Source organism: Phyllobates terribilis, unplaced genomic scaffold, assembly GCF_046119375.1.
Source record: "Phyllobates terribilis strain yellow unplaced genomic scaffold, ASM4611937v1 Scaffold_1__5_contigs__length_1240528914, whole genome shotgun sequence".
Classification (NCBI taxonomy): domain Eukaryota; kingdom Metazoa; phylum Chordata; class Amphibia; order Anura; family Dendrobatidae; genus Phyllobates; species Phyllobates terribilis.
Window position 1 is genome coordinate 304,063,315 of NW_027362761.1, and position 15,270 is coordinate 304,078,584.

The 15,270-nt window shown below is 40.7% G+C and overlaps 1 protein-coding gene across 1 annotated transcript in view; it reads right to left on the bottom strand.

Moving 5' to 3' along the window:
* Positions 1 to 15,270, bottom strand: part of GCN1 (GCN1 activator of EIF2AK4) — a 69,706-nt gene that overhangs the window by 47,385 nt on the left and 7,051 nt on the right. Inside the window, exons 2-20 of the mRNA XM_073673395.1 lie at positions 11,939 to 12,041; positions 11,588 to 11,651; positions 11,350 to 11,481; positions 11,158 to 11,266; positions 10,460 to 10,558; positions 9,795 to 9,929; positions 9,644 to 9,712; positions 9,456 to 9,564; positions 9,297 to 9,371; positions 8,349 to 8,477; positions 7,808 to 7,858; positions 7,096 to 7,194; positions 5,498 to 5,671; positions 3,409 to 3,561; positions 2,505 to 2,597; positions 1,401 to 1,476; positions 1,159 to 1,318; positions 884 to 1,073; positions 678 to 802 (exon numbers count right to left, since the gene is read on the bottom strand). Coding sequence (XP_073529496.1) covers positions 678 to 802; positions 884 to 1,073; positions 1,159 to 1,318; positions 1,401 to 1,476; positions 2,505 to 2,597; positions 3,409 to 3,561; positions 5,498 to 5,671; positions 7,096 to 7,194; positions 7,808 to 7,858; positions 8,349 to 8,477; positions 9,297 to 9,371; positions 9,456 to 9,564; positions 9,644 to 9,712; positions 9,795 to 9,929; positions 10,460 to 10,558; positions 11,158 to 11,266; positions 11,350 to 11,481; positions 11,588 to 11,651; positions 11,939 to 12,041 — 2,145 coding nt within the window. The remainder of the gene's footprint in view (positions 1 to 677; positions 803 to 883; positions 1,074 to 1,158; positions 1,319 to 1,400; positions 1,477 to 2,504; positions 2,598 to 3,408; positions 3,562 to 5,497; positions 5,672 to 7,095; positions 7,195 to 7,807; positions 7,859 to 8,348; positions 8,478 to 9,296; positions 9,372 to 9,455; positions 9,565 to 9,643; positions 9,713 to 9,794; positions 9,930 to 10,459; positions 10,559 to 11,157; positions 11,267 to 11,349; positions 11,482 to 11,587; positions 11,652 to 11,938; positions 12,042 to 15,270) is intronic.

A 15,270-nucleotide genomic window follows, 5' to 3' on the forward strand; every position in this document is an offset into this window, starting at 1 on the left:
AATCAGATCTACAAAATGTTAAAGAAGGAGATGAGAAATTGTATTATAGAGTAATATTATCCATGTTATATAACATGCAGCTTTTTATCTAGTTTGTATGATATTTTGTCCCCAAAAACAGTGCTACCTCTGAGATTGTCATTTCTGCTATACATAGCAAAAACATTTTTTGCCTTTGTCGGAGACACAAGATATGACATAAATGTATGTCACATGTCGTGAAGGCGTTAAAGGGAAACTGTCACCAGATTTTTGTCACCTAATCTGAGAGTCACTGTTTTATCAGCAGAAGATTATGACAATAGGACTAATAAACCTAACATCATGTAGCCCACCACATTCATGAACGCTGTATAACCACACCTCAAGCACTGACTGACAGCTTTCTGCCTATGCACAGTGTACACAGAAAGCTGCCGAACAGTGGTGGGGGCATGGCTAAACAGAGCTCAGCATTTAGAGAACTGGTAGATCTGCAGCAGATAAAACAGAGATTTTATCAAATAAACAGCAAGCAGCTGAGTAAGTGACACATCACCGGAATCAAGACTCTCTGCCCTCAAAATATGTTGCTCTCAGATGGGGTAGCACAAACCTGGTGACAGATTCCTTTACAATGGAACCACGGTTGATGAACAATGGGCAATGTCTGTCATTGGAATATAATGCACACTGACCTGATCACTGGTAGTATTAGAAGTGATTACAGGAAGAAATTCGTCAAATTGCGTATTTATGAATTCAGCAGGATCCATCTTCAGCTTGTACATTACATCTACCCACAGGTCCCTGTATGCGGAGGCTGTATTCAGAAAAATAACAGTTACATTAGACAAGCAGTTAGTTCACCTTATGTTTTTGTACACATTTGTCTCTTTCTCACCAACTAATGGATGGTTTGCTAACACCAGAAGCTCCTGAGCCAGATTTTCTGCTTCTGAAGAATCAGATTCCAACCCAGGCACACAAGTAAGAACATGAATTGCTTCCATGAGGATGCGTGGAGATAAATAAAATTTCCCAGACTCTGGAACGTCCTCTGAATCCGTTGGTAAACTATCAACCGGTACAAACTGTGACAAAGAGAAACATTGTGTGTAAATCTAGTAAAGTAGTTTTTGCTCTCCAGTCCCCATGGAGGAATGCACTGGTCTTTACCTTGCTTGAATTTTGGACAACCTTCAGCTCAGACAACAGGCCACGTAACAGTTTGGCGCCCCCCAGAGAGGCCAGCAGCTTCTTGATGGTTTGCTGACACTCCTTACGCACTTTCCAGGAGCGAGTCAGCAGGATAGTAATCAGCGCATGGTAATATGGTCTAAAATAGACAATCAAAGGGAAGGTAAACCTTTCATACATCATTAAAAAAATGATAAAGCCACCATAAAGCCTGAACGTACTGAGAGCGGTTGTCGGGGAGCCTGTGGATGTGGTCCAGTAAAAGCCTCTCACAAAGCAGCAGAAGTGTGCAATGACCTAAGGAGGGGAAAAAATAAGGATCCAAGCTTGTCATTTTCTTTTATTATTGGGATTCAAGAGGAATACATAAGCTTAGTACTAAACTCATAGAAATTTGTAGAAAAAACTAAAGCAGTCCTATTTATTCAGATACAATGTGGAACATTAGCAGATTATGGCCATGGTCACCAATAATGGAAATACTGCAGATTTTGCTATTCAAAAATCCTCAGAGAAAAGAATAGCAACTAATTGGATGAGAGCGAAACAAAGTTTAGAAAAAAAACTAGTTTTAACCTTAATCTAGAAAATACACTCTTAAAGGGGTTTTCCCAAGAACAAAAGTTCATTTTAATCAATAGATCTTGGAATAATAATAATTTCCACACTTGGATGTGTTTAAATAAAATGTTCCTGTGCTGAGATAATCTTATAAATGTGCCCATGCTGTGTGCTGAGTAATGGCTGTGTCTGATCGTGCAGGAACATGGTCTGATCATACCACAGCTCCTGGCCAGGGGAGGAAGAAGAGTATACAGATATAGCCGGGGAACGCAGATGATTCTTTCTTTGAAGTAAAACATTGTTTAAAAACAAGCAGTGAAATGTTTTACCTCACAGAAAGCAGCAGCTGTGATCCAGTGCTGTCCTGTCTGTATACTCTTTTGCATCCCCACCCCGCCCAGGAGATGTGGTATGATCAGACCATGTTCCGTACACGGTTAGACACAGCCATTACACAGCACACAGCAGGGCACATTTATAAGATTATCTCAGCACAGGAACATTTTATTTAAACACATCCAATTGTGGAACTTATTATTATTCCAAGATCTATTGATTAAAATGTACTTTCATTCTTGGAAAAAACCCTTTAAGCTTCGTTGGCATTTCTGCTGGTCCCTGTACAGACCAGCCTCCTGCAATGATGTATCATGTGACCAGTGCAGTCAATAAAGCTTCAGATGGGACTACAGCATCTCAAGTGGCCGGGAGACCAGGCAAGGAAGCCTAGCCAGGGAAAGGGAAGGTTGACTTCTACTTACATTCCTCAGATGCTGAAGAAAGAAACTTATCAGAAGTGAAAATTTGTCTCTTATCATCAGACAGCAATTGCCAAAAGTTGGTCAGCTTGTTTTCTGTGAAGAAAAATAAAATACAAAAACTAAAAAAAATACAAAATCTCAGGAAATAGTTAATGCATGTAATCTGACGTATAAAATATAGCTGAAGAGTTATTGTCATGTCAAAAAACATCTGACCTGTCACTTCTACCTCACTTATCTCCAGGTGCTGGACCCCTATGATGAATAGCACTAAGTATACTGAGCTATTTGTGGGTTATTTTCTCATTCCTCACAGTAGCTCTACAAATATAAGTCATGCCGACAGGAGAAAGTTACACGAATGTCTCGTTTTAAATCCTCAAACAGTAACTTTATTCCAACACATTTCTACAATATAGCTGTATAATCTCATTAGGTGTTTTTTTCCCACCATGTGTGCACAGGAGCATAGAACAGCTAAGCAGTATGTTGGTTTTAGTATGTCCACCTTTAAGCACCATTTTACAGTTTGCATATAGAATTCACTTAAAAAGTTCAATATCTTCATAAAATAAATTGCTTTGGTAGATGCACTTGTATATCTGGTATTACAGTCAGCAGCTGCACTCACAATTTTGCGGTCTGCCATTGAAACATGGAGCGATTGCAGCTCTAAAGCCTGCAGGATTGTGATTGCAGCTCTAGATTGCAATACAGGATAAAACTAAGGATCGCCTGCCGTTAGCAGCCAATGGTGCATGCAATAAGAAGACATTGCATTGAATGACTTAATTTCTTTTTAATCTACTTAAGAGTTAATTTCATCAGTTTAATCCCCAAGTCTTTAGATATTAGAAAGATGACAGAGGAAGAGGATATATATGATATATATATGGAATCCTACCAACTTGACTTTCAGTGACAGATATTCTGCACACAAGCACAGAGGCGGCCAGAGCTTCCGTCAGCAATGGTATCTGTGCACTTTGTGCCGCGGCCTTCTCCACAGTTTGAAGCAAAAGGGGTAAAAGTGCCAGCGCTTGCCCCAGAGTATCTCCTGCAAAACAAGAATTTCTTCTTATCAACGTATCTTTTTTATATACAATTTTCCGCAAATACATATGCTCGGATTTAATCCCTTCTGGACAGCCCATAAACTTTAAATGACCAGGGCGGTCCGGCCTCTACTCTGCAGTAAAACATCACTGCATAAGGCTGCGTGCACACGATGCGTTTTTCATGCGTTTATGCTGGAAACGCATCAAAAACGCATGGTAATCCGCACCCCATGGTCCCCAATGGCATTCCGCAATGTCAATGCACATGCTGTGGATTTTTCCGCAGCGTTTCTGCAGCGCTCATAAATCCGCAGCATGTTCATTAATTTTGCGGAAGCGCCGCCATTGACTTGCATTGAGACGCATAGAATGCGCGTCTGTACATTTGTACACGTGGATTATATGCGTCTCTATGTGCGGATGGTACCCAGGTCTGGAGGAGAGAAGACTCTCATCCAGACCTGGGTACCATTGTACCTGTAAAAAAAAGAATAAAATAAAAAATAAAGTTTATACTCACCTTTCCGGCGGCTTCTCTCTGAATGCCGGCAGCGCTGAAGGACCTTCGGTGACGTCACAGTCATGTGACCGCAGGCCCTTCCCGCTGTGTCTCGCGATATGCCTGCAGCCGGGAACCAGACAGGAACGAGCGCTGCAGCACACGCCGGGCATCGGGGGTGAGTATAGCTTTATTTTAAGCATTGTTTTACGGTCACACTATATAAATCCATGCTGTTCGCATGGATTTATACAGTGTGACCTAGTTGTCAAGCACTTTCCAAGTGATGCTATCGCCTAGAAAGCGCTTGTCAATCTGCATGCGGAAACGCATGTGAATCCGCATGTGGATCCGCATGTATTCTGCAGGAAAAACGCATGCACAATCTGCATGCGTTTTTTCTGCCAGGGAGATGCAGAAATGCTGCAGAAATTTTCTGCTTCATTTCTGCATCGTGGGCACATAGCCTTAGAGCGCAGCGAGGTTGTGTAACAGTAATCAGGATCTGGCTGTCAGAGACAGACGGAGTCTCCATAGAAAAGGCACAGAAGGTTTATTAACATCTATGCCTTCTCCATCGCTCTATACACAGTGCTAAACAAGCACTGATGGTGCTCCTTCTCCTCCTCCATTCTGAGAGGTCATGTGATCACTATGTATAGCGAGGGAGCAGGAGCTACTCGGTCATAGGAGACCCCGACAGCTCTGCTATGCAATCATGAGGCTGCATCTTCCCCCTGCAACTGGGGATAATACACCAGCCTTAGTTACAAGGGAAAAAGGATGAAAATACAAATATCTCAATATATAAAATTAAAATACAAATATTGTGTAATGGAATGCCCTCCCAAAGAATACATAAATAAAAAACAGCAAGTAAAAAAAATAAATAATAAAAATGCCGCAGTCAATCCAAATTGTCGGCCCTGTTTACCGGAAAAAAAATGCCCGATATATAAAAATAATTGTTAAAGAATGGCCAACAAATTTTTATATGTATTTTAAAGGTCCTTTGTGGACATAAAAAAGTAGAAAAAGAGACATGTATTTCCATTATTTTCCCTGACAATATTCACTGACATCAGAAAAAAAAATAATTTAACAGTGTCAATAAAATGAAGCACCACATATCACCAAAAATGATACAAAAATTACTTGAATATCCAAATGAGAAAACATTTTACAACTCTTTAAACTGCATGTATGAAAAACTTGAAAATGTGCCTGGTTAGGAAAGGAGGTAAATAGCCCAGTCTTGAACTGGTTAACATGTAGTCTTGTATGAATCAAGAAAAATAAAAGTACAAATGTAGCATGTGGCCAATGAACAATCTTTAGTGTATGTTAACAATGCAGCACCCCAAACACGTGTGCGCCAATACTAACGCCTTTCAGATTATGGTTCCTTTATCTGTATTACACGGAGCTGAACTTACCCTTGAATGAGACCAGCATGCACTGGCAATACGAATGTCTCACTCCAGACGTGCTGGTCTTAAGAGAAGCAGCTTTCTGGAACCATTCTATCAGCTTCTTAGGAACTTCAGTAGTGAATTTCTGACACCACTGAGTCAGCACCGAAACAGCATGAATAAGAGTTCCTTCATGTACTGCAAAAAAAGAAAAATGGGGTTGTGGTTTTATATAGACTGGCTGTACACTCCTCGTCCAAACCTTTCCAACGTAAGAGCTGATCAGAAGGAGATAGCACACAACTAGCTGCCTACTGTCAGAGGAGAAGGGACTGCCAACGGGGCAGAGCCAACACTATTTGTCTACCTAGTCTCAGCGTCTTAGTGGTAAGGCTTATACCCCGGGTGATGTGTCCCCCTATACTGCTAACAAGAAATTATTATTATATGTACAGGGATCTTGAAACTGTACATTGGGCAATAAGCTCTAATCTTTGGGGTGTTAAAAAATGTAGAATAAGTAGAAATACAGAAACAAACAAAATCATAAAACACTAAATAGGGTTTATTCTTATTATATTTTATACATTCATGTTTACTCTGGCTTCTAGTCTAACCACTTAAATTTAAAGGGGTTGTCAAGGACTCGGGTCTTTAATATTAGATCAGTATGGGTCTAATACAAGCACCGCCAGAACTGCAGTGTAAATATCCAAAACACCACAGCGCTGTATACTCTGTAGTGACCATTCATGGGTACTGCAGTACCTGAGAACACTGCATTCTGTATACTGATTACCCTTGCCCCTCGCAGGCCCTGCAAACAACTGATCAGGTGGGGTGCTGGATGTCTGACCCCCACCAAACCGATATTGATGATCCTAGAGATAAGTAATCAATCGCTAAATCCTGGACAACCACACTATTTAAAGGCCTGTTGAAAGAATATCTGAATATTGAACTACAACACCTCTCATTTTAAAAAAAAGTAAATGTGTTTTATATTCACACGGTGCATATGAGGTGAATTATTATTATTATTTATTATTATAGCACCATTTATTCCATGGCGCTTTACATGTGAAAAAGGGGTATAATACAAGAACAATTACAATAATCTTGAACACAATGTGACGGCGACTGGTACAGGAGGAGCGAGGACCCTGCCAAGGACCCTGCCAGTGAGGGCTCACAATCTACAAGGGATGGGTGAGGATACAGTAGGTGAGGGTAGAGCTGGTCGTGCAGCGGTGTGGTGAATGACAGCAAATAAACATAGTAAAAATATACATACTCATTTAAAATAATATAAATGAAATTTAAAGGCGTTGTTCCATTTCAAAAAGTTTTTTCTATTAGCTCAGCTGGTAGCAAAAAAAAACAAAAAAAGAAAAAACTATTCCTGCTGGGTGCAGAGGTCAGTATCCATTACTGCTCCCAGGAGACACCGGGGCAGTGGTGTGGACTCAGCAGTGGACCCGTGGAGGGTGAGTAAAGCACAATTTATATTTTATTTACTACTAAAGGAGCTTATAAGGAAAGTGTTTCTGAACATGGACAACCCATTTAACACTTTAATTTGAAAACCTCACTAAATAATGTCATCCCCCCCAAAAAATTACCTTCTTGCTGAAGAAAAGGAATAAACAATTCTGAAACTGTCCCACTCAGCTCCTGGCTTGAGGTGCCAGAAACCGCATGGCGACTCAGAGCTCCAATCCCTGAAAAAAAGAATAACAATTAATGCTTAAAAAAGCTGTTTGCCAAAAACAATTACCAATTAACCATAGCAGAAGTGCAAGAACATTTCCTACACCGGCTTCACGCATTTATCACTTATCAGCAGGAATGAGGCCAAGTAGGTGACTGGGGCCCCCATTATAAGGGGCGCTCCATGCCCACGTCTCATGAGCAGAAATTCTGCAGTAAAAAAAAGTGAATGTTTTTGTAGTATAACAATTTTCTTGATGCTCCATGTTAGCTTCATTGGTGATACGGAAAAGCAAATGTAACAGAACATATATTTTGACCTAAAACACAATATTTCGGGAAGCACTAGGGCTCCTGCACACAAGCATACTTGGGATGCATGCCTGTCCATATTCTCTGGACCCCTGCTGAATGCTTGCTCTCCACAGGTTTTCACAGGGGCACACTAAAGTTTCTTCTCACAAAATCTTCTATTTCTAGAAATTTGGCATGAAACACGACTGTATCCCAGTAAAAAGCTTCCACATTGACGCACAGACTGCATCATGACTTCATACTTGCAGTCCATGTATCCTTGTTGGCCTCGCTTTAACATGTGCAGTACAAAGAAATAGGAACATTTACCTGAAAGCACACTCATCTTCTGAGCCACAGCTGTAAGCTTTCCTTCTGATCCTGAAATATAACGGAAAGTTATAGAGAGATGTAAAAAGGGTTGTCTGACCATCATGGATGGTTGTAAAATAAGAAACTGAGCCATATTCTCCTTTCTGTGCCCCTGGAGATCCAATGCAGGGCGCTCGGGAGGTCAGCGCTGCCTCCAGGTGATTTCTGCCCAGATTGGAAGTCACAGGAGCGCTGCCATTGGAACAGTCAGGAGACTACGAGAGAGTATCAGCAGAAAAACCTCTGATAACATACACTTCTAGTTATCTAACCACTGCAGCCAATCACAGGGTACCTGTGACTTCCGAACAGAACAGACACTGCTTTGGGCCAGTCTGCACTATATCCGGGGGGCAGAGTATGCTTTCTTTTAATATTTTAAAACTATCAGAGCCTAAAAGAAAAACCATTCTACTGTTGCACAACCGTTTGAGCATATGTTAAAATATCCATTTTTTTATACTAAAAGGTGTAAAATTTGCAGATACTTGTTTCTTACCTCCCAAGATTGCAAACAAATGCTTTGACAATGCCTCGACAGCAGATGGGTCACTGCACTGGTGGGCCAGGTTCTGCAAAGCCACCACTGCCTCGTCCATAAGTTGGGGGTTGTTTGACTTCAATTGCCCTTAATAATAAAAAAAACAAACATTTTGAGACAAGATTACACATTTAGTAAAAGACATTCATTCTCTATTTCAAGAAGTTCAATAAACCCTCCATAGTTTCTCAATTACACAAGATCGGGGAAAGGTGCTTACAATCTAAATAGTATGGAAGTCTACAATAATCAGACAAGTCCTGTGTATCCTGTATATACGATGGGTCATCAATATGAGATTGGTGAGAGTCTGACACCCGGCAGCCCCATCAATCAGCTGGGGTGTTCCGCTCCGATTACATCCAGCAGCTACCAGAGCAGATATCAGGTGATCGGTGGAGGTGCTGGGTGTCGGACTCCCATGATCTCATATAGATTCTCTGTCCTCTGGATAGATCACCAATATGAGATTAGTGAGAGTCTGACACCCGGCAGCCCCATCAATCAGCTGGGGTGTTCCGCTCCGATTACATCCAGCAGCTACCAGAGCAGATATCAGGTGATCGGTGGAGGTGCTGGACTCCCATGATCTCATATAGATTCTCTGTCCTCTGGATAGGTCACCAAGATGATATTGGTGAGAGTCTGACACCCGGTAGCACCATCAATCAGCTGGGGTGTTCCGCTCCGATTAAGTCCGGCAACCAGAGCAGATATCAGGTGATCGGTGGAGGTGCTGGGTGTCAGACTCCCATGATCTCATACAGATTCTCTATCCTCTCGATAAGGTCATCAATAAGTTAGCCTTGGACAACACATTTAAATCATGACTATTTAATTAATCTATAGACAGAATCGATACATTTTCCAAATGTCTATGACCATGAAGATAATAATATTACATACCGGCTAAGCCTTTTCCAATGTCAAGGGCGTACTGGCTTAGATCAAGAGTCACAGAAGCACAAAGCGAGGAAATGGCTGAAGGGAAAAAAAAATAGATTTAAAACCATTCATTAAACTAAATGGATGTGTTTCTCTTGAAATAATTCCAGGTAGACTTACTTTCAATCACATTTTCAGGACTACGCAGCAGAGACTTTTGGAGCATGGGTAAGACTTGTTCTTTAAATTCATCGTGTGACAGACGCTGCAGGAGTGGGGTGCAACTCTCCTAAAATCAGAACACGTGTAAATAAATACACGGAAGTCATTGACACCAGGGTGCAGCAACCATTTATACAAGTCCTTACCAGTATGTAGTTCTGAGGCTTCCCTTTACTTATGAGAACCATTTTGACATAGAAATCTAGAATATTACTCTGCGGGGAGAGAACATAATGACCAACTGAAAACACTACAACCCTTCAGCTTACACAACGAGGTCACGCTCCTCTCACTTACCCTGTACTTATTTAGAATGGCCGTCTCATTTTGCTTCGCACAGAACTGTACAGCAAGGCCCAGCATGCCCACATATTTCTGGTTGGGTTCCAAGTTGAAAAGTGCATCCAGATATTTGGACACAAGGCCAGGGTTCTGAGAAGGAAGGGGATATACATTAAAACTGAAGATTGTTTGACTATAAACTATGTAACCTGTTATGCTTCATTAAAGGGAACCTGTCATGAAAATGCAGTACAATCTGCAGTCACCAAGTTATAGTGCAGGGGGAGCCGAGCAGATTGATATATAGTTTTGTGGGAAAATAATCAGTATAACCTGTGTTTTAATCAATGAAATCTGTGCTCTTTCTGGGATTTTCAGTCCAGTGGGTGGGGCCATCAGTGACTGACAGTTACCTCTGTATGCACACTTATACATGGAAGGCTGTCAGTCACTGATAGGACCGCCCACTAGACCCAAAATCCCTGAAAGAGAATGGAATTAAATGATGACAATGCGGGTTATACTGGATCTTTTCTCACAAAACTATATATCAGTCTACGCTGCTTCCCCTGCTCTATAAAATGATGTCTGCAGATTGCACTGCATTTTCATGGTGACAGGTTCCCTTTAAGTGCTGTGGAATACACTAGCTTTGTAATAACATATGCTACATCCCATACCTCCTTCCATAATGTGTTCATCTTCTTTGATGAACCTAGCACGGCATGCCTGTGTGAGCCTCCAAGTACATCCATCAATAGAAAAGCCTGACATTCAACCTAATGTGGCAGGGAGAAGAGAAAAATATGAAAAAATGTATAAATATCAGCATGTAGTAAGTTATATATAAATTCTTAATTTTCTAACCTAACTCACTACTTGACAAGTCTAATGAAAATCAAAACCAAGTAATTTCATAAAAAACCGCAAGCACATTTCCAGCAATTTTAATTTCCCTATCTTCTAGCTATTACTAATGTATGGACAGTGTACGCGTTAATATAATTATCGGTCGTTGTCTTCTGCCGTTTCCAGCGCTGCACTGGTCCTCTCCTGCATCGTATGACTTCGGCTCTTTCTTGCCAGCTCACAACGCAGAATTGTTACTTCCATTAAAATATAAGTCTATGAGAGCCTTGTTCTGAATCACATAGACTTAGACAGTGATTTAGTCATACAAAAGATGCTGTGTGAGCCGACTGGGTCACGTGAAAAAGGAGAGGACCAAAGCAGCGCTAGAAATGGCAGAAGACAGCGATTGGCAAGTATTTTAATGAAAACATTGTACAGCTATAAGTGGTAGCTAACAGATGGGGAAATAAGACAAAACACTGGAGCTGAACTTTAAACATACCAAACACACAAGATAAATACACACCAGTTTTTTCCATGTCTCTCCTTCCTGCTTGTCAGGGATGGAAAACACTACCCTGGCAATGACACAGGTCCATGACAAGGCCAGGGCTGCTGCTGAGCCACTACTTTTGCTGTAAAACATCAAAAAAACAAATGAATGTGTATGACTGACTCACATAATACTAATAGTAAAGCATCGAAAATCCAAAATTACCTGGGTTCTACATTCTTGTTCCCCACTCCAGATGTCTGAAGAGACTGCAGAATATTTTTCGCAGTAGCATCCGGCTGCGACTCCACCAGTTGTTGAATAACGGACTGAAGCGCCCGACGGGACCCTGCATCTCTGTGAAATAACAAAAGTAGCATAATAATCAGGAAATATCTTTGATTTATCTAATACAAAAAAAAACATACATAAACCTCGGCGAAAGCATTTATGAAAAACTCACCGGTAACGATGCAACGTTAGGCAGAATAATTTGGAAAGACCTTTAACGGCAGCCTCTGGCAGATCTGGGAGATAAAAAGAAATATATTGTAAGCAAGGAAAGTTAATCCTATACAAGTAAAGCGTATCAGAGGATATGAGAATATAATACAGCAATTATCTGGATATAGCAATATACCGGGCCTTGCCATAACATGTATTCCTATTTTATCCCACTATATACAGTAATACATGATCATGGGATTTACATTTTCATGATGGACACTAACATATAGATAAAAAGTTTTTTTTCATCCTGTATAAAGAAAAAAATTAAAAAGGGCAGAAGACTTTCAATACAGATTCTACTAACCTTTCGAAGAAATACATAATTTCAGTTCATTCAAAATCTCTTTCCGCTCCTTCACACTCGATGTTGTGACTTTTGCTGCAAACTTCTTCAGAGTATCCTGTACCTGGAACAGGTAGTAGATAACTCAGATATTGGAGGAGCTAGGAGCCCATTCATGTCCCCAAATGAAACTGCATATACACAGTAGATTCCCTACATTAGGAAAATGAACGTTCAATATAATCACCAAAGTATAGTGCCCAGAAACAAGTCATTTCTGGTCCATACATCATAGGAGTCATATGGAGCAGTAATACCACACAGGCTCCCAAGTAGCAGAACTGTGTCTGCAGCTACATATGGAGGATTTTCCTGTTAGATGCAATAGAAATCCGACATAAAATCTGTAATACGGTTCCGAATCCCATGTGCCACATTTCAGTCTTGCAATAAGGCTATTGCATAGGATGGGCTGCAACAGGAAAAAAAATACCTTCCAAGCCATGTTTAACCCAATATGGACGGGAAGTTTTTCGATTTGCTTTTTTTCCTCTCCTTATTCCAACAGTTTATTCTAAAACTTGTTATTTTTTCAGCCGACATAGCTGTATGTGGTTGTGTGTTTTTGCGTGACAATTTGGACTTTTGAATGACGCCATCCATTTTACCATGAGATCTGGTGGAAAATGGGAAAAAAAATCCACGTGCGGTGAAATTGCAAGAAAGAAAAATGCAATTCTGAAATTGTTTTTTTGGTTTTGTTTTTATGGCATTTATTGTGCAGTAAAAACGATCTGGCAATATGATTTTCCAGATCAGTACGATTGCAGAGATACCAATCTTGTAAAAAAAAAAAAGTATTTATCTGCTTCGAGACCGCCCATAAACTTTAAATGTCTGGTCGGTCTGGCCCCTACTCGGCAGTGACATTCTAAAACGTCGCTGCATAGGAGCACAGCTACGATCGTGTAGCTGCGGTTAGTGGGAATCCAGCTGTCAGAGACGACCGAAATCCCCACAGAGAGGGCACGGATGGTTTATTACAGTCTGTTCCTTCTCTATAACTGTATACACGGAACTAAACAAGCGCTGTGTATACTGTAATATACACTGTAACACTTCTCCATACACAGCGGTCATGTGATCGCTGTGTACAGGAAAGGAGCATGATCTGTGGGGTCATAGGAGACCCCAACACCTCTGCTTTGCAGCCAGGGGGCTGCATTTTCCCTGTAACTGGATTATTGTACGAGCCTCAGTTAAAAGGGAAATAAGATGAAAATAAGAATATTTCATCATTTAAATGCCTCCCCACAAAGGCCTTTTATGACATTATGGGAGGCACAGTGTGTAAAATAATGGAAAAACAAAATATAAAAACAAATAATGGGGGAAATAAACAGTAAAAAAATTAAATAATAATGAAACTGTCAATCAAAATCCCTATGACTAGCCTCACCCCTGTAAAAAAAATTCCTTTAATATCTGAGAGAAAAATTTTATAACTCTTTAAACCGCAAGTACGAAAAGAACGGGGTTAAAGTGCCTGAACTGGTTCAGTAATAAAAAAAAAAAAAAATTCAGAAATTTGTTACAAAAAAACCAAAGCACTTGCTTGTGTTGCCATATTCTAACACCTGAAACATTTTCAATTTTCGGTTGATGGTGATATGTGAAGTCGTTTTTGTTTTTGTGGCAAGCTGATGTTTTTCTTAAATACTATTTTGTGGCACACATGATGTTTTCGCATCTGAAAACGGTTGATCTCTGCAGTTTTTGCCAAATGGGTTAATTTGATTTATACTTTGATAGACCAGGCTTTTATGGACACATTGATACCAAAAATAGGTGTCTGTATGTACAGTACAGACCAAAAGTTTGGACACACCTTCTCATTTAAAGATTTTTCTGTATTTTCATGACTATGAAAATTGTACATTCACACTGAAGGCATCAAAACTATGAATTAACACATGTGGAATTATATACTTAACAAAAAAGTGTGAAACAACTGAAAATATGTCTTATATTCTAGGTTCTTCAAAGTAGCCACCTTTTTCTTTGATGACTGCTTTGCACACTCTTGGCATTCTCTTGATGAGCTTCAAGAGGTAGTCACCGGAAATGGTTTGCACTTCACAGGTGTGCCCTGTCAGGTTTAATAAGTGGGATTTCTTGCCTTATAAATGGGGTTGGGACCATCAGTTGTGTTGTGCAGAAGTCTGGTGGATACACAGCTGATAGTCCTACTGAATAGACTGTTAGAATTTGTATTATGGTAAGAAAAAGCAGCTAAGTAAAGAAAAACGAGTGGTCATCATTACTTTCAGAAATGAAGGTCAGTCAGTGCGAAAAATTGGGCAAACTTTGAAAGTGTCCCCAAGTGCAGTTGCAAAAACCATCAAGCGCTACAAAGAAACTGGCTCACATGAGGACCGCCCCAGGAAAGGAAGACCAAGAGTCACCTCTGCTTCTGAGGATAAGTTTATCCGAGTCACCAGCCTCAGAAATCACAGGTTAACAGCAGCTCAGATTAGAGACCAGGTCAATGCCACACAGAGTTCTAGCAGCAGACACATCTCTACAACAACTGTTAAGAGGAGACTTTGTGCAGCAGGCCTTCATGGTAAAATAGCTGCTAGGAAACAACTGCTAAGGACAGGCAACAAGCAGAAGAGACTTGTTTGGGCTAAAGAACACAAGGAATGGACATTAGACCAGTGGAAATCTGTGCTTTGGTCTGATGAATCCAAATTTGAGATCTTTGGTTCCAACCACCGTGTCTTTGTGTGACGCAAAAAAGGTGAACGGATGGACTCTACATGCCTGGTTCCCACCGTGAAGCATGGAGGAGGAGGTGTGATGGTGTGGGGGTGCTTTGCTGGTGACACTGTTGGGGATTTATTCAAAATGAAAGGCATACTGAACCAGCATGGCTACCACAGCATCTTGCAGCGGCATGCTATTCCATCCAGTTTGCGTTTAGTTGGACCATCATTTATTTTTCAACAGGACAATGACCCCAAACACACCTCCAGGCTGTGTAAGGGCTATTTGACCAAGAAGGAGAGTGATGGGGTGCTACGCCAGATGACCTGGCCTCCACAGTCACCAGACCTGAACCCAATCGAGATGGTTTGGGGTGAGCTGGACCGCAGAGTGAAGGCAAAAGGGCCAACAAGTGCTAAGCATCTCTGGGAACTCCTTCAAGATTGTTGGAAGACCATTTCCGGTGACTACCTCTTGAAGCTCATCAAGTATATAATTCCACATGTGTTAATTCATAGTTTTTATGCCTTCAGTGTGAATGTACAATTTTCATAGTCATGAAAATACAGAAAAATCTTTAAATG